The sequence below is a fragment of the Sinohyriopsis cumingii genome, chromosome 15 (genome assembly GCF_028554795.1).
Source record: "Sinohyriopsis cumingii isolate HCF-2022 chromosome 15, ASM2855479v2, whole genome shotgun sequence".
Lineage (NCBI taxonomy): Eukaryota > Metazoa > Mollusca > Bivalvia > Unionida > Unionidae > Sinohyriopsis > Sinohyriopsis cumingii.
This window is the reverse complement of record NC_142975.1, coordinates 128,533,925-128,561,886: the sequence shown is the minus strand read 5'-3', so window position 1 is coordinate 128,561,886 and position 27,962 is coordinate 128,533,925. Positions and strand designations below refer to the sequence as shown.

The 27,962-nt window shown below is 34.0% G+C and overlaps 1 protein-coding gene across 1 annotated transcript in view; it reads right to left on the bottom strand.

The window, feature by feature from the left end:
- LOC149782763 (exocyst complex component 2-like) overlaps positions 1-27,962 on the bottom strand; it is a 112,561-nt gene that overhangs the window by 61,014 nt on the left and 23,585 nt on the right. Inside the window, exons 7-14 of the mRNA XM_089934254.1 lie at positions 26,554-26,678; positions 22,640-22,711; positions 20,540-20,685; positions 19,270-19,351; positions 13,318-13,417; positions 10,719-10,828; positions 5,148-5,237; positions 765-848 (exon numbers count right to left, since the gene is read on the bottom strand). Of these exons, the coding sequence (XP_089790380.1) occupies positions 765-848; positions 5,148-5,237; positions 10,719-10,828; positions 13,318-13,417; positions 19,270-19,351; positions 20,540-20,685; positions 22,640-22,711; positions 26,554-26,678 (809 nt within the window). The remainder of the gene's footprint in view (positions 1-764; positions 849-5,147; positions 5,238-10,718; positions 10,829-13,317; positions 13,418-19,269; positions 19,352-20,539; positions 20,686-22,639; positions 22,712-26,553; positions 26,679-27,962) is intronic.

Genomic DNA, 27,962 nt, shown 5'->3' with positions numbered 1-27,962 from the left:
TTTTATGACAAATTTAATGGTTTATTTTGAAATTTATATATTTTCTATTTCATTAAAGCACACTTTTAATAAGAAATGATAATAAACTGCCATTTAATACCATCAAAATAGGAAACTCCAACTTTGGTAAATGCATTCTAAATGAACAAAAATGAAAGGAAATGATGAATGGAATTGATTAATGCAAAATCAGAATGCATTTCTGAGACAATATATGAAATGTGACAAAATAATAGCTTACATGCAAATATGAATGGAATGCAAATTAAATGTAGAATGAATGCAAATGAAATTAAATAACATGCATTTTTCAACAAAAGAATATTTTGAACTGCATCATACAAAAATAGCACACCAAGCCCAACTGCAAGTAGGATGAACTGTAATCATTTTCTGTAAATCTTAATGTGAAATTGCATTACTAATGGTAGATCAAAAAATCAAGGCAGCAAATACTCATCACAAGGGACTGTGATTTAGGCCACCAGATTTTTTTTATGCAGGTATATTTTAAGATTTTACAAATGTAACATCAAGAAATATTCCTTAAACTGAATACCATATATTCTTGCCTGTAAATAAAGTCCAACTGCACACTACACAGACCCAGATCTCCCAACATATAATGAGCTGGCAGATCTATATCTATGATGCAGTTTGTTAGGAGCATTATGTTATGGCAGATGAGGTTCTATGTTGCTTGCAGTTAGATCTGACTCATAAGTTAACATAAATGGTACGTTATCTTATAAAACACTACCCACCTTTGCCAAGTTCCCCAGAAAGAGAGAGGCCCGACGACACAGCCTTGTGACGTGGAGGAGGGACAGGAGCTTCCTCTTGAAGTTCTAAAAATTAATTATATTCCATACATCAGAATGTTTCCTACTTCCAAAGAAAGGCTTCAGACTTAATCCGAATCCCTTTAAATCTAATATCAATCTCTAGTTTCAGCATGTGCTAGAGAAAAAAATCCAAAATCTGAATCATGAAGAGTACTATTTTGTATATATTCAACCAAAACTAAAGCGTTTGGAAAAGACAAATAATCATAAAAAGCGAATTTTTTATTAAGTTATGTTTCTCAATAGACAATATAGCACACACACAATGCATGGTACTGGCAAAGTACAATTTGTACACGTAAGGCACAACTCATGCACGTCTTCCTTTGCCTTGAAGTTATTCATTTTTATTACACTTCATCTACAGTTTTCACTGAAACAACAAAATAAAACAAAACACAAAAATGTAATGATTCATACTGATAATAAGTCACTAAAACAACACCCATTACTAACAGAATGAGCAAACAATAAGCAGAATTTTCAAAACTGTGAATAACATATCTCAATGATAGAATCTTGTACCATATGGTCTAAAAAAATGTCCAAGAAAGTGCAAAAATTAAAAAACTATATTTGCAAAATTCAAAAATAATATTTACTAAATGTTTAGGAATGAATATTAATCCAAATAAATCAAACATCCTCAATGGATAGTTTGAATTTAACACAAATTTGGCCTTGGATTCAAGGAGTCTCATACAGTCTTGTTGCATGGAAGTAAAGCTTAAAAAATAGTGACACCTGGTGGTGGCAAAGGGAGATTACCCTTTGCCATTACAGGCAAGAGTTACTTCACTCTACCCATATGAGATAGAAAAGATGAATTTTCATCTTTCTAGTAGGGTTGGATTCGGAAGGTAGTAGGCTTATAATCCCAAATATTAAAGAGATCAGGGAACATATCTGAAGAAACACATATTCATACTCCTCTGCTTTGTACAGCATGCACCCAAAACATGCACCGCTATTTCAAAGACCCAGGGGGTGTCCTATGCCAATTTTTGGGGGCATATCTGAATTTTCTATTTTCTTGAAAAGTGTATAATTATATGGTTAAATAGTTGGGATCTTTATAGTCTCCAAGTTATGACCATAGCAATAAGTCACTGCAAGAAAGAGATGAATAAAGGGTCTACGTCAGTTGCATGTATCAATCTGTCTCTTCATGCTTAATAAGTGTATATGTGGTTATTGGACAGCGATCTTAATAGTTTCTGCAGTATGACAAGTTTAGATGACAGGGTAGGAATAGACCCATGGGCATAATCCATGGGTTGCAGTTTGAGTTGACACCTGGTTCACTGATCACAAATGACAATTCTCAGACACGTGATATAAACAACACAGAATTGTTTTATATAGTTTATTTAAAATCACTCGTAAACCTTAAGCAGCACCTTCATGGGCAAAATATAAATTTCTGATGCATTGTTACAACCCAAAATGACAGTACTCTCAATGACCCTTATTTCATGTCTCGAGTAATAATGACATAAGCGGAATTCAAGGACATTAAAGCTATACATACTTTACATATACTTAAGTGCCATCTACAGTAAGTATAAGCGGACAACATGTGTGTCAGAACAAATTCCAGCACTGCTTTATCACATGATCCCTGTGCTTCTTTGAAATCATGTGGATAATAAAATGAGGAATGGTGAGCAAATTGCTAACACAGACATACCCCAGCCTCTCCCACATACCAAACCTACGTCTGTGATGAAGATGAGTCTAAAATGCTGTCTACATGGACTAAAACTGCGAGATTGGTAGCTAAATGGGGAATAGCTTGTAAATAAATCATGAAAACCCATGACTGGTTAATATGTATATCAGGGGTCTCAAACACACGGCCCACCATGCCGTATTTTGTGGCCCCCAAAATGACTGGCATCACAAGGTGTCATGAGAAATAACATAGGTGGTGTAGCCCTTGGGCCATCAAAAATATCCTCAAGTGGCACTCAGGGTGGTTTGAGTTTGAGACCCCTGATGTATATGTTCATAAGATGACAAAACATGTACCATGTATCACTGAAATGCATTAGTAAGCTTACAAGATTAACATAATTCAAAAGCTTAATAAAAATGTTCAAAAGGTGCAATAACTCTTATTAATCATGTAAGTTAACATGCACATTTTCTGATAAAGATCATAATATATTTATGTTCCAAGTCTCACAGAAATCTGCAAGTCTAGACTATAGTAAAAGTCACACAGGTCATGTATGGACATTTACTCATTTTAAATTAAAATATAAATTGTTTTCTTAAAATTTAACTCTAACTTTCTTTAACCAAAGTCTATTCAAATCATGATTACTGAATGCATTGGGCCTTAACTGTCATTAAGAAACTTCTAGATGAAAATTATCAATCTTCATGGTCTTTTACAATGGTGGCTATGTATTACACTTGAGTAAAGAAAGGAGCAACTTGAGTGGAATCATCACAATATAGTATGAATTTGTTTATCAATATGTGTAGCATTCTTTGTGACACCACAGCATGCAACATTCAATCCAGATTGTACTGGGTTACACCTTTTGGTTCATTTCATCCAAAAATGTCCTTGCTCTTTCATACTGCTTTTGCTGTATGCACTTCTCGGGGCAGCTAATGACCTTCCAAAGGATGTATAAGAATCCAAATGAAGTGAATATGTGCCACTTAAAGGTATGTAGAATCAAATTCTAAAAAATGACAGCCATTACTGAAATAGTTGGTGTTGATTTCCTACATGACCCACTTGAGTTTAACTTTAGTTGTCATCACAAAATTTTGTGATATTCTATATCCATATCTGAAGACAAAATCAGCAATAGCTGGTAACAATTGCCTGTCTACAGTGATTTGTAACTATACTCATATTCAACTGATGATGATCTACAGTAATTTGCTGCTATACACATATTCAACTAATGCCAGTTCACAACATGGATGTTAAAATGATGCTGGTATACAGTGATTTATCACTATACACATGTTAAACTGATTCTGGTACACAGTGATTTGTCACTATATGCATGTTAAACTGATGCTGGTACACAGTGATTTGTCACTATACACATGTTCAGCTGATGCAGGTACACAGTGATTTGTCACTATATGCATGTTAAACTGATTCTGGTACACTGATTTGTCACTATACGCATGTTAAACTGATTCTGGTACACAGTGATTTGTCACTATATACATGTTCAGCTGATGCTGGTACACAGTGATTTGTCACTATACACATGTTAAACTGATACTGCACCACAGTGATTTGTCATTATACGCATGTTAAACTGATGCCAGTCCACAATGATTTGTCACTATATGCATGTTAAACTGATGCTGGTACAAACTGATGCTGGTACACAGTGATTTGTCACTATATACATGTTCAGCTGATGCTAGTACACACTGATTTGTCACTATACGCATGTTAAACTGATGCTGCTTTACAATGATTTGTCACTATAAGCATGTTAAACTGATGCTGGTACACAGATTTGTCACTATACACATGTTCAGCTGATGCTGGTACACACTGATTTGTCACTATACACATGTTAAACTGATGCTGGTATAGAGTGATTTGTCATTATATACATGTTCAGCTGATGCTGGTACAGTTATTTGTCACTATACACACATTCCGCTGATTATCATTCTACGTACCAAGTTTTATAGCAATCCTTCAAAAACTACAAGACTAATTATACTCACTAGACACTTGGTATGTCAGCCAGAATTCAATATTATCTTTTACAATTTAATGTTGACTCTTTGGACAATTTAGAGGCTGAATGTTCCCTTTACTTTGAAAATGTTTTTATTTGTTGGAAGACATTCCCAGATGATGCCATAATGTAAAAACCAAAAGCTAGATCAGACAGACATTTTACATGAACAGCATGGGTACATTAAATCATATGAGTTGTCCCTTGTAAAGTAAGTTAAACAACTCCACCGTGTCTAATATGAAAACCCAGATCTGGATAAACCAGGATAAGCTAATATGTAGATTTGGCAGCAATGATTGTACTTTCATCCTGTTAGTTGTTGTTCCATAAATCTGTCCTTTACGGGTCATGTCAGTAAGCCTAAAGGTAGAATTACATGGGTTGGTAGATCTGTAATTAATGCATCTGCTGTGAACAGTGGCCCTATTTATAATAAGGCAGTGTAACTTATGTCTGATTTTGCTATGCTAGTATCTGTTAAAAAACAAAAATGTAATACCATGAAATACTGAATGATTCTTTAAAATTAAAAAACAATTACATCAAATGATAAAACATTACCTACCTCTGCGTGATTCTGCCTGAAGAGAGAGACCTAATGACCCGCCCGAAGCCTTGTGGCGGGGAGGAGCAATGGGAACTTCCTCTTGAAATTCTAAAAAATGAATCATATTTGGTATATATTGAAAGTTATATCCTGCTTCCTGAGATAGCATATTTATCTGAATCTCTATAGCTCTAATTTAAATCCCTAAATTAAGCATTGCAAGAGAAAATAGCAATTAAAAAAAAACACTTAAAAGTAGCTTCAACTTTTTATATTTTCAATCAAAACCAGAGTTGGAAAAAAAGACATACCCACACTTCCCCATACAACCCACCCAAAATTCATGTGCCCCTGGGACTAATTCCAAAGGGATATAAACACATTCAGCTGCATATCTGAATTAAAAATTGTCATGTTATTGGGTGGGAATCCCTATTCTGCTGATAATCATAGTATGTACCAAGTTTTACAGCAACCCATTAAGAATTGTCATGTTACTGTATGGTTATTGGGTGGGAATCCCTATTCTGCTGATAATCATAGAATGTATCAGGTTTCATAGCAACCCATTAAAAATTGTCATGTTACTGTATGGTTATTGGGTGGAAATCTCTATTCTGTTGATAATCATAGTATGTACCAGGTTTCATAGCAACCAATTAAGAACTGCATGACTACTAATCGTTACCCGATTATGTCATAAAATATCTTGGCTGTAATTCAAGAAAGGCAACAACTCAGAAATTAACTCAATATGATCATCACCAGATCACAAAAAATAATATGTACTGCTTTTTTCTGTAAAAAAAATATGCAAGATGGCTTGCAATAACAGGATTGTGCCAAACATTGCATCAAGCTGTAAGTCAGAATATTTACATAAGAAAAAACTGTACAGATAGCTCTTATGTGTTTTATGTATTCGAAAAAGGTATCAAATTGTTCCAGCTTGAATTTATTCAATATCTTTGTCTCATGATGCAATAAGATATTGTTTGAATTCTTTCACAATATGGCATTCTTTGATGACGTACCAGATCAAAGAGTTGTATTTTCTTGAAGTTTATTTTTATCTCTGCCAAACTAAAATTCCAAGTCCCTACCCAAACAGATAGGTTTGAATTCCAGTCTAATACACATGCTTAAGTTGTCAGGGATCATGCTGGGCTTTGCCAATGTCACAGATTGCGATTTCTTTCCCTTACTGGTGACAAAATATTCTATCTGGTGATCTTTTTTCAACATTTTTGGCTGTTAAAAACTGTATATACAGTCTTGGGTTTTGAGTGGAGAAACTAAACAGTACCATGACTGGAAGCTGTAAATTTGGATATAAAATTGCACTGGAATCTATTGCTACATACACAAATCCCTTGTTCACATTGACAAACCACCCTAACACAGCATTGTTATATCATAATCTGCTTATGCTGATGTCTGTCCTTAGTACTGCTGTATGCCGTATTATAACAAAATAGTCATGCCACCTGACTAGCTACAATCCACCACCTCTGAATGATTGGCTACAATCGACCAGACAACGGCAATATTTTTATCTTTTTGACAAATGTACCAGAAAAAATAGTTTTGCTGAAACTTTAAAAAAGAAAATTGATTACCTTTAATGCACCAATTGTTCTGTATACAGTGGAACCCCGCTATAACGCGATGATCGGGGTCCATAAAATCGGATCGCGTTAAAAGCGGGGTCGCGTTAATGCGGGGTTTCACAATATTTAACTTTTTTCCGAGAACATATACGTGTATACATGTACAATGATCAAAAGTCGGCTTATCATCAGATGAATATTAACTGGAATGCATTAATTAAGATATATTCAAAATAATCGATGGCTAATATATTTATAGGTTATTACTGTGCATTAAAAACATTTACTAATTTTTATTTGTTTGAACGATAATACAGATTGACAGATTGACCGATAATACCAGACTATCGCTATATCATGAAAAGTGTATCAACACCGTATGCTACCGTGCCGTCGTGGCATGCAGTTCATCCATAATGGATGTAATTTAATTGAAAATCGTACAGATTTAAAATATTCAATAATTTTGTAATAGTCTGAATTCGTCGTGTAAAATATAGGATGAACAAAATATTGAAACCATTTACTTGCCGTCTGATATCGTACGGTCATTGCATGCAGCTATTCCCGGGTCTACATACGGTGTCTGCACAAATTTCATACCGCTAAAATTTTATCATATGCGACAACTGCAAGAATAATTAACAATCAACGCATGATTTCAGCGTGCAAATAACTTTTATTTCAGATTTTGTGAACATCAAAAGAAACATGTGAAAACTGCTAAATTAATCGTTGCGCAAAGTGCAAAGTCAGTGTGGTTCCAAATTTAAATTTCGTCATTTCTTGAAAAATATATCCAATGACGTTTGCTTCTTTGCCGCGAACTTACTCGCCTTAAATTTGGAATCATCTCCATTGATACGGCGATCAAATTTCTCTGCTTGGGCTTTCAGAATTGGGCCAAAAATTGGAACACCTTCTGAGCGAGCTTGTACAAACCATTGGTACAAAGCTGAATCTAGGACATTGTCATTAGCTAACTTAACCCTTTTACGCTGTAAACCAGTTTCCTCTTCAAGAATGTTGGGTAGACTACGGAGCTTTCCTTCATCTGTTTTCCACCCTCGCAAAGTGGACTCGCTGATTCCTAGATCTCTGGCAAGCTGAGTTTGTTGTTTGCCCTTCTTTAGTTGATCTAGGGCATACAGTTTCTCTTTAGCAGAAAACGACGTGCGTTTTTGAACTTGCTTTTCCATAACAGTAAAATATTTTTTTATATAAGCAAACAACGTACACAGATAAAGCTCGATAACTAAGTAATGAAGGCCTGCAATGGTTACGAATCACTTTTTATATAAAACAAAATTAAGCTGAACGGATGTACAATTTCATACCCTTTTAATTTACAGATAATAAAGTGGATATTATTTACTTTCAACTGTTTGTTGTTTGATCACACCGCCAAGCATAGCATGCATGTTGGCGGCTTTCGTCCTTTGATGTTTATTAAATTGTGCGACTCTTATATCAACCACAGCTTTGTCTGCTGCTTGGCTGTGATTGCAGTTAAATAAGAAGCCCATGTCGGCTATTGTTTGAGCAACGACTGTATACAGATTTCATGGAAGACAATCACAAAGACGATTTACTGGCTTTACTCATGGATCCGTAATAAGTATCACTTCCGATAATGTTTACTTCGGCTTAACAATTCAAAAACCTAATGAAACCAGTTTTCTCTTCTAGAGTAGAATACGGAGCTTCACCACAACCTGTTCAAATTGATAAATTTCAGAAGCCAAGCGTTGTACACACTATTTCTCGTACGTTATATATATCGTATTATTTTAGAATTCATACACGATCACTTCTCCAAAATCACTTAAAGAACCTGGATAAATTGTTAAGTTCCGATCGTTTATTATTAAAAGTCATACGCGAATTCTTCCACCAAATTATAATAAACGTTTTACACACTATTTCTCGTACGTTAAACAAATATTTTCACGGTCCGATAAAAATACACGTAAATGAATTTCAAATTTCAGGAACCATGCCACGATCATATTATTTTAAAAGTCACAACTAATCTTATGCCCAAAATGAAGTTAATTTCTTGTTTTGTTTTTTTTACTTTTCTCCAAATTTTTTTTCTCCATGTGTGAATGAATATACGAAATTTCGAGAGCCATGCTATGACCGCGTTATATCCGAATTCGCGTTATGGCGGGGCGCGTTATAGCGGGGTTCCACTGTATATACTAAGAAAAGGAGAATTTGTTTTACATTTCAATCAATGTTCTACAATTATTTGATGTTGCCACAGCAATAATAAACAGGCATTTGTTTGGTCCTTCAAAAAAGGCCTTTAGCAGCGCCTTCAATAACACATGCACCTTCATCAAAGCAATCTTAAGACCTCTGATCACAAGACATCATCATCAAACTTAAATGAAAGCATTACCTCATTTTTAATAGTGACTGCAACATATTTATTATGCCATGAAAGTTTCCTGTTTGTAACAAAACATTTAATGCCTGTGATCACTACCAGTGGCATTGTAAAACCTCCAAATTAAAGTTTCAATATTTTGAAACAACAGATATCAGGCTGTCAAGTTAAATGAAGTTGGGACATCTCGCAAAAATGTTTGCTAAACATTTTCATTTGTTCACGTTTTCATTTCCCTATGAATAGCCTCATCCCCTCGGTAGCCTCGGCATCATGGTAGTTGTCTCTGGCTGACCAAAATCTAGCCCAATTTAAGTACATGTACACGTAGCATATAAACAACTCTACAGCCATGTGCTACTAGGATAATGAATATCAGAGTGAACTGTTTCATGAAACATGTTTCTGGACAATGGGATATAGATCAAAATAGGAATACCATTATTTTATATATACATTAATTGTTTTCTAATGGGATTTGACTGACACATGAAATTTCTATCATATGATCTAATACTCAAATTCATAGATTTTTCATATACATGTACATTATTTACACATTGTGGAGTGTACTACACAAATGTAAGTTGTCAATATACAAGTATATTTCAGACTACTTGTCTTCATTTAATCAAAACTTCCATTAGTTTTTTTTCTCTCTATGCAAATCCTATAGTAAAGGTCACATGGGTCATGTATGCGCATTTATTCATTTATATTAAATACAAATTGTTCTTTCAAACTTTAAAAGTAGTTTTCTTTAACCAAAATCTATTCAATACTGATTATTGAATGTCCTGCACCTTAGCTTTCATCACGAAACATCCAGACAAAAATTATCTACTGTTACTGACTTTTACAATGGTGGCCATGTACTTTACTTGGGTCAAAATAAGAGTGCATAGAGTGGAATCGTCACAATCGAGGGTAGTACAAATCTGTTTATCAACATGTTTAACTTTCATTGTGACATCAAAGTGCACAACATTCAATCCGGATTGCACTGGATCACACCTTTATAGGTTCATTTTCTCCAAAAACGTCTACATACTTTAACACTGACTCTGCTGTATGCACCTCTAGGGGCATCTAAATAATGACCTTCCAAAGGAATATGGATGTATATTGAATCCAAATGAAGTAAATACTTGCCACATAAAGATATGTAGAATCAAATTCTAAAAAAGGACACCCATTACAGAAAAAATCTGTGTTGAATGCCTACATGACCCATGTGACTTGTACTATAGTCACAGACGACAGGCTACTTCTTAAAAATTTCACTCAACTGATTAATTTCAATTTATTTTCAGCCCCCCCCCATTACTTATCTAAACATACACTTATGTTGACCTTGGTCCTGTGGAAGTTGAGAAAAAAAGATAGAACTATTTTATGAAAATGGTGGTATTTATTGAAAATTGGCAACAAAATATTGAGGTTGCCAATTTTTTTGGCATCAGCTGTTTGAAACCCAGCGCCAACTCTGGGTTGTACTTTAAAAGAACTGTGCATGCAGTTTTAAAGTACTTCTTAACAGTAATGTGATTCTAAAATTTTCACAAAGAACTTTAAATTTCCAACCTTGAGTATTTGATTCTTTACAGTCCATGAACAACTTGGTGAGCCATTTTTCCTGACTCATAAGACAACCCCAGCCTGGGTCATTATCACTATCCAAGCTTGTCAGGTACCTAGCAAATAAAAAAATAAAAATACAGGTTTAATCTGGCTTGAAATCATCCTAAAGATAAAGATGGTTTTGTAATATCATAATTTCATAATTTAATGCAACATACTTTATGCTGTGGGATATAAATGTTAAAACACACATTATACTGGTTCTCCTAAGGCAACACAAGAAAACATCTCTTTCTAACCAAGAAAGACCACCATTAATAACTTCAAATCCTTGAATATAAGGTTGTTAATCCTTAACTTGAATAAATTTTGTTTTGTATGACACAAGACATACAGACCCTGAAACTTTTATATGATACAAGACATACAGACCATGAAACTTTTATATGATACAAGACATACAGACCATGAAACTTTAAATGATACAATACAGACCCTGAAACTTTTATGTGACACAAGACATACAGATTCTGAAGCTTTTATATGACACAATATATAACCCTGAAGCTTTTATATGACACAATATATATAGACCATGTAGCTTTTATATGACACAATATGTACAGACCCTGAAACTTTTATATGACACAATATGTACAGACTCTGAAACCTTTATATGACACAAGATATAGAGTCCCTGAAACTTTTATATGACACAACATGTACAGACCCTGAAACTTTTATATGACAGAAAATATACAGTCCCTGAAACTTTTACATGACACAATATACAGTCCCTGAAACTTTTATATGACAGAAAATATACAGTCCCTGAAATTTTTACATGACACAAGATACATAGTCCCTGAAACTTTTATATGACACAATATATACCTGAAACTTTTATATGACACAATATACAGTTCCTGAATCTTTTATATGACACAATATACAGTCCCTGAAACTTTTATATGACACAATATACAGTTCCTGAATCTTTTATATGACACAATATATACAGTCCCTGAATCTTTTATATGACACAATATATACAGACCCTGAATCTTTCATATGACACAATATATACATACCCTGAATCTTTTATATGACACAATATATACATACCCTGAATCTTTTTATATGACACAATATATACAGACCCTGAATCTTTTATATGACACAAGATATACAGTCCCTGAAACTTTTATATGACACAAAATATACAGACCCTGAATCTTTTATATGACACAATATATACAAAACCTGAATCTTTTATATGACACAATATATACAGTCCCTGAAAGTTTATTGACACAAGACACCTAAATTCTGCATTGTTAATCATGTAGCTGACAGTAGATTTCTATGTATTTAATGCACTCATTGTCAAGTACACAAAGAGTACTGGATTCTGCATTATTAATCACCCAGCAGACAGTATATAGAAATCTAAAGTAAATCATTGTCAAGTCCACCCAAAGCAGTGGATTCCGCATTGTTAATCACACAGCAAACATGAGATTTCTATGTATTTAATGCAATCATTGTAAAGTACAAACAGAGCAACGGATTCTGCATTGTTAATCACCCAGCAGACAAGAGATTTCTTTGTATTTAATGCAATCATTGTAAAGTAAAAACAGAGCAGTGCATTCTGCATTGTTAATCACCCAGCAGGATATAATTTGCACTTACATAAATTTTCACATAAAAACAGATGTCGTTATGGCACATTGATTTCTAGGTCAATATAAATATTTTCCAGCATCCACAAGTTGAAATAAACTAGTTGAAACATAATAAATTTAAAGGTTTAATTCCTGTAGAAACAGTCATGTAAAGTTTTGTAAACAATGGTTTTTCTGTTTTAGTTGTTTGTTTTGTGTATGTTTTGTATTTGCCTTTGAAAAAACTCATTAAGAGTCAAAAGCGCTCAGGCTTGTTAGACACTAGTTTTGCACTGTTTGTTGTCAGTTTATTGCATTTATCTTCCCTGACACATGTGATCCCTTGCTGGATCCAGTGTACTTGAAAGGACTATTATTCAGATATTAATTGTATTCTATTATATATATATATATATATATATATATATATATATATATATATATATATATATATATATGTTGTTGTTGTTGTTGTTGTAGGGTTTAATGCCATTTTTCAGCACATGATAGGCTATGTATGGTGGCCAGTATTAATGGTGGAGGAAGAACCCGGAAAAACCACGGGAAGAACCACCGACCCACGAGAAGCTACTGCAAGCTTTCTCACATACCCACACTGGTCGAATCCTATACTCGAACCCACGCAAACAGAGGTGAGATGGCAGTGATCCGTATATATATATATATATATATATATATATATGGATGTATGCTGACACCAACACTGATGCCAGGGGTAGTGCAATTAACTGCTCCCCTCTACTTTGTAGATTCAAGCCAAAAACATCCAAAGGTACAAACATAAAGTTCATTGTTAACTACAACAGCTATATTGGGCTATACTGAGGTGTAGGTAATACTATCTATTTATAGAGGAATCATTGTACATACATGTGCAATATAATTAAAAACAAGTAAATTAGTGTCTTCCTTACTTTATAAGTTTCTTCTGTTCTTCCAGTGAATTGGGCTGTCTTAGTTTTTCTTGCAACATGTCCTTGAACTTCACGACCTGACTCTCCACCTCCTTATAAACTGCAAGAAATAATGCAAACCAATATTTCCCTTGTGTGGGATAGAACAGTTCATAATTTTACCACAATGTCATGCAGGGCATTCAACCAATTAGATGTGACTCATTATCTAGAACAGCAGAACTGAGGTCATTTGCTGTGTTTAGCCCCTTAAGTTCTTTGACTGCTTATCTAGATCTGCAGATGGGTGTGATCTGCTCTGTATTTATCGCTACTAGTTCTTTGATCTGCAGACAGATGTGATCTGCTCTGCATTTATCACTTAAAGTTCTCTGATGTACAGATGGGTGTGATCTGCTCTGCATTTATCGTTAGAAGTTCTTTGATCTGCAAACTGGTGTGATCTGCTCTGCATTTATCGCTAAAGTTCTTTGATCTGCAGACAGGTGTGATCTGCTCTGCATTTATTGCTAAAAGTTCTTTGATCTGCAGATGGGTGTGATCTGCTCTGCATTTATTGCTAAAGTTCTTTGATCAGCAGATGGGTGTGATCTGCTCTGCATTTATTGCTAAAGTTCTTTCATATGCAGATGGGTGTGATCTGCTCTGCATTTATCGCTAAAAGTTCTTTGATCTGCAGATGGGTGTGATCTGCTCTGCATTTGTCAACTACAGGTTCTTTGATTGCTAATCTATATCTGCAGTCTAAGGTGTTTTGTAGCTATTCCTGTAGGTTATTTGACTGCTTATATATATCTACAGCCTGAAGTGCTCTGTGTCTATCCCTGTAGGTTGTTTGACTGCTTATGTATATCTACAGCCTGAAGTGCTCTGTGTCTATCCCTGTAGGTTGTTTGACTGCTTATGTATATCTACAGCCTGAAGTGCTCTGTGTCTATCCCTGTAGATTGTTTGACTGCTTATATATATTGACAGCCTGAAGTGCTATGTGTCTATCCCTGTAGGTTGTTTGACTGCTTATATATATCGACAGCCTGAAGTGCTCTGTGTCTATCCCTGTAGGTTGTTTGACTGCTTATATATATCGACAGCCTGAAGTGCTCTGTGTCTATCCCTGTAGGTTGTTTGACTGCTTATGTATATCGACAGCCTGAAGTGCTCTGTGTCTATCCCTGTAGATTGTTTGACTGCTTATATATATCTACAGCCTGAAGTGCTCTGTTGTCTATCCCTGTAGGTTGTTTGACTGCTTATATATATCTACAGCCTGAAGTGCTCTGTGTCTATCCCTGTAGATTGTTTGACTGCTTATATATATTGACAGCCTGAAGTGCTCTGTGTCTATCCCTGTAGGTTGTTTGACTGCTTATATATATTTACAGCCTGAAGTGCTCTGTGTCTATCCCTGTAGGTTGTTTGACTGCTTATATATATCGACAGCCTTAAGTGCTCTGTGTCTATCCCTGTAGGTTGTTTGACTGCTTATATATATCGACAGCCTGAAGTGCTCTGTGTCTATCCCTGCAGGTTGTTTGACTGCTTATATATATCGACAGCCTGAAGTGCTCTGTGTCTGTCCCTGTAGGTTGTTTGACTGCTTATGTAATATATCTACAGCCTGAAGTGCTCTGTGTCTATCCCTGTAGGTTGTTTGACTGCTTATATATATCGACAGCCTGAAGTGCTCTGTGTCTATCCCTGTAGGTTGTTTGACTGCTTATATATATCTACAGCCTGAAGTGCTCTGTGTCTATCCCTGTAGATTGTTTGACTGCTTATATATATCTACAGCCTGAAGTGCTCTGTGTCTATCCCTGTAGGTTTGTTTGACTGCTTATATATATCTACAGCCTTACGTGCTCTGTGTCTATCCCTGTAGGTTGTTTGACTGCTTATATATATCTACAGCCTTACGTGCTCTGTGTCTGTCCCTGTAGGTTGTTTGACTGCTTATATATATCTACAGCCTGAAGTGCTCTGTGTCTATCCCTGTAGACTGCTTGACTGCTTATATATATCTACAGCCTGAAGTGCTCTGTGTCTATCCCTGCAGATTGTTTGACTGCTTATATATATCTACAGCCTGAAGTGCTCTGTGTCTATCCCTGTAGGTTTGTTTGACTGCTTATATATATCTACAGCCTGAAGTGCTCTGTGTCTATCCCTGTAGGTTGTTTGACTGCTTATATATATCTACAGCCTGAAGTGCTCTGTGTCTGTCCCTGTAGGTTGTTTGACTGCTTATATATATCTACAGCCTGAAGTGCTCTGTGTCTATCCCTGTAGACTGCTTGACTGCTTATATATATCTACAGCCTGAAGTGCTCTGTGTCTATCCCTGCAGATTGTTTGACTGCTTATATATATCTACAGCCTGAAGTGCTCTGTGTCTATCCCTGTAGGTTATTTGACTGCTTATATATATCGACAGCCTGAAGTGCTCTGTGTCTATCCCTGTAGGTTGTTTGACTGCCTATATATATCTACAGCCTGACGTGCTCTGTGACTATCCCTGTAGGTTGTTTGACTGCCTATATATATCTACAGCCTGATGTGCTCTGTGTCTATCCCTGTAGGTTGTTTGACTGCTTATATATATTTACAGACTGAGGTGTTTTGTATATATATCTACAGACTGAGGTGTTTTGTATATATATCTACAGACTGAGGTGTTTTGTATATATATCTACAGACTGAGGTGTTTTGTTTTTGATGGAAACATGATAGGACCTGTAACCAGATTGTCTTCTACCTGAAACCAGGCTCTAGATTGTACTTTGGGTCATGGATTAGAAGTGAGAAATTTTAAAGAAAAAAAAAGAAAGAAACCAATGCTTGTTCTGACACTGCTGGTGTACTGTCCTGGAAAATGACCAATAATCTGCATGACACATAATTATTTGAGGACAGAAAAGTTACATCATTCAACTTCTTTTAAAACAATTCTGATTTGATGGGGCTGTTCCATTTAAACTTATATGGTACCCAGGGAAGGCAATTTTTTAAAAGTATATGCCAGGGTACTCAGATTACTCAGAGTGTTCATATGAAAATAATACAAAATTAAAAATTGCATATAAAGGTGAGTACTCCATATTAAAACTGTCTTCCATGAGCCTGAAGTATGTTTAATGGAACAACCCTGGGTAGAAAAGTTTGAAAACTATAGCTTTCAAAAATTAATTATTATTATTAAAGGATGTTTCAAAAACAAAAGAATATAATCAACTCATATTTAAATACAGTGAATATAAATGTCTTGCAGTGATAAAATAAACAGTAGGTAGTATACACCTGTAAAACACAGCTGGAAAAGGAAATGTTTGTCACAGTTATGTTTCTCTAAAAAGTACTACATACTTTAACCTGACCATAATTAACATTAGTAATTAACTTCCACATGCTCACAAATCAAGCCCTCCTGCAAAGATGAACAAAGTTGTCCTTCCTGTCTGTACAATATAGATGCTAAAAATAGTCTATATGAGAAGTAACTCTTCCAAAATGCTATTATAATTATCTCCTCTTGTCAGTGCTAGGGTGTTATCTGTATATCAGCTGTTCTTCAGATTCAGCTTGAACAATACATTATTGAAAATATTTGCACTTTTTGGGAGGTATGGTGGGTTTAAATGCAATGTGACTGGGTAAAGAATATTCTGAGGGATACATTGATTATAAATAAAAATTGCTTATCTCTGTTGAATACACTGTAATTACAATAACTGGATCAATGACATCTTAAGAAGTCTTCTGGTGAAAACCCAGTCTTAATATAACTTTCTACCTAGGAAGAAGAGCAATCAGATTTTCAAGATGGCTGCTGTTGCAACCATGTTTAGAATGTGAATGGTGCAATTCTTTTCTTAAGCCCAATGAGACTCCTTGAGTTTTCAGGTGAAAACCCCAAGCTGATAAGACTATCAATTCAGGAAGAGTAGTGATAACAATATTTACATGATGGCCACTGTGGTGGTCATACTGCATGATTCAGGCTGATTTACCAAGGTAATGAATGCCAGCTAAAGATTTTTTGATGTGATATGCACAAGTTTAATGTATCAACTGTGTAAATTTGTCACTTAATTACTTTAACTAGGAAAATATACTTGTTTATTTCTCCATTTAAATCTGAGTATTGATTCAGAATGGTGTTTCAAGGTAACCAATGCTAACAAAAGCTTGACATATGAGCAACTGTTATGACTCTAGGTCTTAAACTAAGTAACAGAAAGATAGTGAAACAAAAGCTTTTAGTAAAATCAACAAATCCTTTATTTCCCTAGAATATAAAGTGAAAATTCAAAACACTTATAGTATTGTAAATATATCCCAAATAATCCTAAACAATCTATCACAAGTCCAAAAGTATAGAATGTTCTGAATGAATTCCATCAATGAATCTGCATATGTACCGATAGTCTTAAAGGCTCTGATATACAAATATTTTGATGTATCATAATGATATCCAGAATGTCTCTGAATGAATTCAGAATAATACCAAAGTAGTGTTTTATTCCAAAAGTCAAAGAATACTTTGTAATTCCAATAAATAATCTAAATAACTAATTCCTCTCAAATTATATGAACACAACTAAAACCTCTGATCATAGATTCCCAAAAAATGATATGAAACAGGAATGAAGACTTTATTTGCGAAACCTATATCTAGTAATTTCACTTGACTAAAGACATAACAGAATTTCCTAGGGAAAACCCCAGGCCTTAAACTTAGAGTTTATTAGAAATCCCCAAAAACATGACAAATTTCAGGTAGTCCAAAACTCTACACTCAATTACAGACAAAGGTCAATCGTGCAATATAAATTAAATATACTTAACACAATGCATTCATTATCTAGATAATTTTGCAATTTATTTACTTTTCAAAACAGCCTTGCTTCTTTATTTCTAATCTTAAATCACATCAATCAGTATTCTTTGTGAAAATTGAGTACTCATCGCTTCACTGACGTGGTGTGGTGTTTTAAAGGTAATCTACCTGAAGCAAAGATAATACAACAAAATAATACTATGTTGATCAGTGTTCCCAACTTTTAGGGCCACAACCCTAAGAAATATTTTTCTGAGCCTCATGATCCTGTTTCCACATTTTGATAAATTTTGCCACACTCTACAAAAATCCTGGCAAACCTCCAGAACATTGTCACAACCCTGATGTGGGTCATAACACAAGGGTTGGGAACCGCTGTTATTGATGAATGACTACGAAAGATCCAAAAAAATCTTACAGATTTCCAGAGGTATGCTAGTATTATGCCACCTATACTGAGTGAAAGCTTAAACTGACATCTGGTTTACAATGGGCCACTTAGAGGTGACAAGGAGAGGTAAGTATAATGGTATGTTGGAAGAGTTACTTCCCATAGATACTATTTTAATTGTCTATAATATATACATATGGAAAAAACAAATTTTTTCATCTTTCTGACGGGGCTGGATTTAGGTGGTGACAGAAGCTAATTCTTAACATTAATTTTATTGGGTAACGTATTTGACAGAAATGTCATAATTAAAAACGACAAGATTCACAATACTCCTAAATTGAATTTGTATGAAGATTCAATTCTGTGTTGGATTAATTATGCAAAATAGAAAACCTAATCTTTCATTACATCATTCTAACAAAAGCATAAACTGTCAAATATTAAAAATTAAAAAGTTAAATTGAAATACATATTGACAATAGTCTGTGTATTCAATCTGACACCAAACCAATCTAAAACAATTAGGAGCATGACATGATTACTGCTGCCAAGTTAGGTAGATTGATTTAAGGCTAGATTTTACAGTAATTATCCCTTCCAATTAATAAAGTAGGAAATAAAAATCTTGTAACCAGGCATTTTAAGTATAGACTAAATTGAATAGTTTTCAATATCTTCGACAATTCAGATATCAAATTTAAGAACAATATCCCTTTGTTCTTACCTCTTTGAAATACTTGTATTGGTGAATCTTCAAACAGAGACTTTGCTCGAATGTATTCATTGATGACTAAATTGTAATCTTCCTGCAAAAACAAAAAATGAGCAACATGTTACAGAAACAGCAAAGTTTAATAACATACTACAAAAATAGAAAAGTTTAATAACATGTTACAGATACAGAAAAGTTTAATAGCATGTTGCAGGATAGAAAGGTTTAATAACATATTACAGAATAGAAAAGTTTTATAACATGTTACCTGTATAGACAAGTTTAATAGCATGTCACATAACAGAAAAGTTTTTTTAAAAAGTTCAATTTTTCAATTGTTTTCTTTTAGTTTTCAGATTAGGGATTATTTAGAGGGAATAAAACAAAGATTTTAAACTGACTAATAAAGATGGTGCTTCTTCAATCAAATCTGATGTACCATACCTGAAGGACATTATGAATAGGAAAGAATGATCAACAATGTAAGAAAAGTTTTAGCTTAGCATGTCATGTCTGGCCTGCATTAGAACACCAATTTCACCCAACCACCCTTCAAAGCTGTTTTCGATACTCTAGAATATTTCTCATTTCACAAGTTGTTTATGAAGTCTGTAGTCTGCTAATCTAGCATAAGCAGAATCATAACCATGTCAAGGCAGAACACTGACTTCAGCAAAATATTCTTTTCAATAACCAGTCAATTTCCTTACTGGGCATGTTCAGGAGAAATCTCTTAACCTAATAAGAACAAGAAGCTGGCCATGATCTGCATGTTGAGCCTACCCTCAAAGCTTTTGATGGAGGTAGTAGTAGTTGTAGGGTTTAATGGCATGTCAGCACAATACTGGCTATATGATGCCAATTAACAATATAACTACAAAAATGTAAATATACATAACTGCAACAAAGCGTATAAAGATAAATCCTTCCAAAAATTATAAACATTGAAATACTAAATGATAAAAGTTAAAAGGTATATAAAATAAAAGATAAAAGATAAACCATATAAAATCCTTAAGCTTCTGTTAAATGGTGTACACATGATGACGTAGCCAGATATCAAGTTACACATTTCTGTTGCCAACTGTACTATGGAAACTGATCACATTACAGAAAATAAAAAACTTTAACAATGGGGTTAATATAGGGTGTAAACTGAAGTACACATGGGTGGACATGCACACAGATATTTAAGTGATTGCTTTATTGATTTTCCACCAAGATGGACTCCACAAGTAAAAAACATTTTCTTTTTGCAAGCAAACAACTTTATGATACATACCTTCTGAATATTTCTTTCAATATTTAATGGCAGATAGAAAAGAAACTTGAAGCGCTGTAGAACACCAAGAGCATTCCTTGTAGCATCAGCTTTATCCTTCCTTCCCAGAACTTCTTGAAATAAACCATCAGCACATGATTTGGCCTCTAAAAGTAAAAGTACAACAATGCATCTTTATACTTGTAAATAAAGCAAAATATAAATTATGTAGTGTCTCTCAAACTTAAATTTCAGCTTTCTAAATTTCAGTTATAATTTTGTCATAGTATCTATGGATCCTTAAAATATCAAAGTAAATTGCAACTTTTACAAATCTAAAACTTTCAAGGTATCAAGACTGTTTTCAAACTCAGATCAATATCGGAAATAATGTCCTAAATTTGTTTGACCATTTATGCACATTTTATTTAAATACAAATACATCTCAATCCAGTTTATTAAAACTTTAAGTTCATACTTTAGGTCAAAAATGATTACTGAAACAAATAAAAAACTACAAATGTATTCATACTGCTGACATTAACCTCCTAAACAGTCACTTTAACAAATATGTGATGGTGAGACAGATAGACAGATGGACAGACAAGCATAACACTATAAGTTTCAACCACTCTCTTAGTGGGCCAAAATAATGCAGTCTTGCACAGCTCTATGGAACAGCAACAGTGAAAGGAGCAATATATATATATACAGATCTGATTTTTATCAATTATCTGGTAGCCCAATGAAAGACCGTGTCTGAAATACTGACCTAGAACTTTAAATACAGTAATGTTAAATATTTTAACATTTGTTGTAATGACTGAATGACATGAGAAAAAAATGTATCATTGCAATTCAAGGCAATCAATATGTGTCTTTTCATAACTGGTTCAAGGGTCAATCAAACTTCAAAATATTTTGCCCCAATATGAAACTTTCAGAGACAAGTCTTGCATGTTATATTTGATTTTTCATATATCCCACTGCCAAGAACACAGACCCAAATATGCTATCACATAATGTACTACTACAGACCCAGATATGCTATCACATAATGTACTACTACAGACCCAAATATGCTATCACATAATGTACTATTACAGACCCAGATATGCTATCACATAATGTACTACTACAGACCCAGATATGTTATCACATAATGTACTACTACAGACCCAGATATGCTATCATATAATGTACTACTACAGATATGCTATCACATAATGGGTTATTACAAACCCAGATATGCTATCACATAATGTACTACTACAGACCCAGATATGCTATCACATAATGTACTATTACAGACCCAGATATGCTATCACATAATGTACTATTACAGACCCAGATATGCTATCACATAATGTACTACTACAGACCCAGATATGCTATCACATAATGTACTACTACAGACCCAGATATGCTATCACATAATGTACTATTACAGACCCAGATATGCTATCACATAATGTACTATTACAGACCCAGATGTGCTATCACATAATGTACTACTACAGACCCAGATACGCTATCACATAATGAACTACTACAGACCCAGATATGCTATCACATAATGTACTACTACAGACCCAGATATGCTATCACATAATGTACTACTACAGATATGCTATGACATAATGGATTATTACAAACCCAGATATGCTATGACATAATGTACTACTATTACAGACCCAGATATGCTATCACATAATGTACTATTACAGACCCAGATATGCTATCTCATAATGTACTATTACAGACCAGGGAATATGTTTTTCATTTGTTTTCATGACTTCAAGCCAAGATAATGCATAATGTACTCATAAATGTAGGTCTATGCACCAGTCTGCCATCAAAAGTATATTACAAACTGATAAACTTTATGTTGGTGTGCATAAAAAATCATATAATTCCCCATACATGAATTTAATTCTGAAAAAGCTCTTTGTTTTGTAAATTGTACTATACCTGGAAATAAGAATTTATACCTTTTCATATTATTATAAATATACATTGCTTTGCTAAATGACTTGATCTTTTAATCACAGCCCTGTGAAAGGTGTCAAATATATGCTGTTTGATACTTTTTAATGATTGTCCTTTCTTGTTACTACTTACGCATCAAGGACACTGCATAGGAATTTATGCATTCTCTCTGAATATCATCCTTAGCAAACTTTTCATACATTTCTGAAATGAAAGGGTGGAGTTTATCTATAAGTACACACAATCTTTGAGAACATGCCTGCTTTGACTGAAATGAAAAGAAATGTTTGTTTATAAAATATACAAAATATCTGAAAGCATGCTTTCACTGACTTGTTCTCTTACACCACAATATAAGAAATTTTTTAGTTTTCCCATTAAGAATTCATCAAAGATGCAATAAAGGTAGTTATTCAATGTGAATACAGATACATCCCATGCCTGAATAATGGATTATTGATAAGTTCTCGACTGATGATAGTGTCATGTATATTAATTGTGAGCTTAACTTTTGTCCATAATTGTAAGTTGTACTTTTGATAAAATAAACAATGTTTGCATGGGTAAAATTTGTCCACCATAATTGTAAGATGTGAATAGAATTTTTAGAGAGCATATTATTTTGGAACATTCCAGGCCCTGTTTTGTTTACATTACAAGAAGACTGAAATTTCCATTGAATTGATTCACATCTAGGTCAACTGATTTATATATATATATATATATATATATATATATATATATATATATATATATATATGTATATATGTATATATATATGTATGTATGTATATATATGTATGTATTTAAGAAATAATTCATTTCTGTTTAGTTCACTCTGTCAGGTATAATTCAACAGGACGTTTTACAAACATTCATTGGAATTACTTAAGTGTTCACTTACTTTTTACATTCACTGGAATTACTTAAGTGTTCATTTACTTTTTATAAACATTCATTCGAATTACTTGAGTGTTCACTACTTTTTACAAACTTTCACTGGAATTAGCTAAGTGTTCATTTTCTTTTTACAAACATTCATTGGAAATACTTAGGTGTTCATTTACTTTTTACATTCATTAGAATTACTTAAGTGTTCATTTACTTTTTATAAACATTCATTCGAATTACTTGAGTGTTCACTACTTTTACAAACTTTCATTGGAATTAGTTAAGTGTTCATTTTCTTTTTACAAACATTCATTGGAAATACTTAAGGGTTCATTTACTTTTTACATTCATTAGAATTACTTAAGTGTTCATTTACTTTTTATAAACATTCATTCGAATTACTTGAGTGTTCACTACTTTTTACAAACTTTCATTGGAATCAGTTAAGTGTTCATTTACTTTTTACAAACATTCATTGGAATTACTTAAGTGTTCATTTACTTTGGGATTTATACATGCTAATTTGGATTATTATCATTCAAAGATATTCTGGATTGAATCACTGTGTTACATCAGGACATTCAAGACCACTGAAAATCATTTGGAACATTCTATATTTTTGAACTTGTGATAAAACATTTAGGATTATTTGGGATTTAATTCACAATAATGTCTCTTGAATTTTCACTTTGTATTGTAGACATATAAATTTGTTTCTTGATTTTACTAAAAACTGTTGGTTTCACTTTCTTTTGTTACATAAATTTAAGATCTGATTTGTAACAATTTTCATATAAATTATATTATTTCCACCAAAGTGATTGGCAAAAGTTAGATAATTATTAATCATTATTTTTTTTGTCTTGATCTGTATGTCTTTGTATGTTTGTCAGGTGTTGTTGTCATGGTCTCTTTGTCTTTTTCTTGTTGTCATGGTCTCATTTACTTGGTTTTATTTTTATCATGGCTTGTTCATGTTGGTCTTGTTGTCACAGTGTCTGTCTTGCTTTTGTTGTCATAGTCTGTTTCTCTTAGTCTTGTAGTCTTGTTATTTCTTGTTACTCTTAGTCTTTTTGTCATGATCGGTTTATCTTAATGTTGTTGTTGTGGTCTATTTGTCTTAGTCTTGTCATCATGATGTGCTTATCTTGGTCTTTTTGTCACTGTCTATTCGTCTAAGTCTCTTTGTGAGAAGGATATATGAAAGGCTTTTAGTAAGATGATCAATGTCACTGTCATGCTTTTTTGGTCGCATAATAAGGATGTCAATTTCTGTAAATACTGCATCACTTTTACGTTTCCAGTACAATAATTTGAAGTACAGAAAAAGTGTTTAATAATTTTAAGATATTCTATTTAAAGTGAGACTGTGAAAACAAATCAATTTAGTGCTCAGCATCAAAACAAGAAATTCTAGTCTAGGGGTTATGTTATCAGTCTTCAACCCAGCATTCCCTCACATAAAACAAATTAAATAATCCTTCAACTTGGACTTCCTTGTTTCAGTACCTACTCAGAGATACATACATTTATTGTTTCCAACATCGATTTACAGTTAAGAATCTATGTTGACTCATTTAAAACTCAAACAAATATTTCAATCACTGACCTGGTAACAAGCTTAAGTACATAACACCGATATTAAAATGATCTAAAATACGAGTTAACACAAAATTCATGTTTAGTACAGACTTAAATTATTTTCAATATATAATCATGTATGATAACAATAAAAATGATTATAATTAGCAGCAAACAATGTATATACCTGATTTCATCAATTATGTGTACCCAACTGCTGCCAATATCAACCAATATCCCCCATCTCATATTGTGTCAACCTCACAGAATGAACAATATGCATTCAACTATTGATGCTGAATAAAATGGCACAGGCCCAAATATGTTGGTTTGTTGTATGTACATAAAATGGCACAGGCCCTAATATGTTGGTTTGCTACATGTACATAAAATGACATAGGCCCTAATATCTTGGTGTGCTACATGTACACAAAATGACATAGGCCAAAATATCTTGGAGTGTTAAATGCACATAAAATGATATAAGCCCTAATATGTTGGTGTGTTACATGTGCATAAAATGGCATAGGCCCTAATATCTTGGAGTGTTAAATGCACATAAAATGAAATAGGCCCTAATATGTTGCTGCGTTACATGTACATAAAATGGCATAGGCCCTAATATGTTTGTGTGTTACATGTACATAAAATGGCATAGGCCCTAATATGTTGCTGTGTTACACGCACATAAAATGACATAGGCCCTAATATCTTGGAGTTTAAATGCACATAAAATGAAATAGGCCCTAATATGTTGCTGTGTTACATGTACATAATATGGCATAGGCCCTAATATGTTGCTGTGTTACATGTACATAAAATGGCATAGGCCCTAATATGTTGCTGTGTTACATGTACATAAAATGGCATAGGCCCTAATATGTTGCTGTGTTACATGCACACAAAATGACATAGGCCCCAATATCTTGGAGTGTTAAATGCACATAAAATGAAATAGGCCCTAATATGTTGCTGTGTTACATGTACATAATATGGCATAGGCCCTAATATGTTGCTGTGTTACATGAACATAAAATGGCATAGACCATAATATGCTGCTGTGTTACAAGTACATAAAATGGCATAGGCCCTAATATGTTTTTGTGTTACATGTGCATAAAATGGCATAGGTCCTAATATGTTGCTGTGTTACATGCACATAAAATGACATAGGTCCTAATATCTTGGAGTGTTAAATGCACATAAAATGAAATAGGCCCTAATATGTTGCTGTGTTACATGAACATAAAATGGCATAGGCCCTAATATGTTGCTGTGTTACATGTACATAAAATGGCACAGGCCCTAATATGTTGGTGTGTTACATGTGCATAAAATGGCATTGGCCCTAATATGTTGGTGTGCTACACGTACATAAAATGGCATAGGCCCTAATATGTGGGTATTATTTGGACATAAAATGGCAATGGGCCTAATATATGTTGGTGTGTTACTTGGACATAAAACAGCATAGGCCCTAATATACTGGTGTGTTATATGTGTAGATCCAGGTCTCTGCTCTACACACTGAGGTCCACTTTGCCGATGAGAAAATATGCTACAATTCATTTCACCTGTTAAGCTGTCCAGACAGTCCAAAATGCCTGACAGATTGGCCTTTGCAAATGTAATAGGTCCTTCTGATTGATGGGAAGACCTTCTCTTCATGTAGTTCAGTCCCATTTTCAGATCATCAAAGCTTTGAAAACAATAATAACAAACAAATTCAATACATTTTGTTCACCTGCCTACCACGGTGAGGTCACTATGTATAAAATAATGAAAGCTGTATGTCTCTTGCGTAAAAGCTGTAGAGTTACAAGGTGGTCTGGGAAAGTAATCAAGTTTCATGCTGCTATATCAATTGCCATTAGAGTCAATGGGGAAGAAAACTTATCAGTGATTTGGCCTTGAAAATAAATCTTTGCGACAAATGAGATTCCATCAAACATAGAAACACAAATGTATTATGGTTCATCCCTGAACCTCAAACAGCTTTCAAGATATAAAACAGAAACAAAAGCAACCATGAAATATGAAAAGCCTGTCACCTTGATATGATCCTACATATGAAATCCAACACATGTAGTGACAATCCACAAGTGTATCACATTTCATTAAACATCTAAGAAGTCATGGAGTGGAAGGAAAAACGATCCACAAATTTATAATATTCGTCTGTTACCTTAACCTCAGAGATAGGACCCCCAATATGGTAAATGACAAATATAACAAGTATCATTCCTTAATTTTGCAAGGTTCCTAATGTCAAAGAATGGAAAGGAAAGCATGAAGGAAATTGAAAACAATAACAAATGACCATAACCTTGACGACAGGAAACCCAATGAGGCATACAATAACCTTGAAGACAGGAACCTCAATGAGGCATATGATAGCCTTGAAGACAGGAACCCCAATTAGGTGTAAGATAACACTTTAGACAGGAACCCCAATGAGGTGTATGATACCCTTGAAGACAGGAACCCTAATGAGGTGTATGATAACCCTGAAGACAGGAACCGCAATGAGGTGTATGATAATCTTGAAGACAGGAACCCCAATGAAGTGTACAATAACGCTGAAGACAGGAACCTTAGTGAGGTGTATGATAATCTTGAAGACAGGAACTGCAATGAGGCATATGATAACCTTGAGGTGTATGATAACCTTGAAGACAGGAAACCTAATGTGGCACATGATCCACATGCTAATGACAATGTATCACAACACCAAGTTTCAGTTTCATTTCTTAATCAAAAACAGCTTTTAAATTAAACTGAAGAATGCAGGATGAAAAGCTATTAAGGATGACATATATAAGTATAGAAAATTTCAACCCTTAATTTCAGACAGTTGTAAACTTGTAGACTTGAAAGAAAAGTGATGAAAACAAACATTAGATGACACTGACCTTGATTATATGATCCCCAAAGTGGTGGGTGACACAAATTCCAAAACTAATGTACAAGTATATCCGGCATC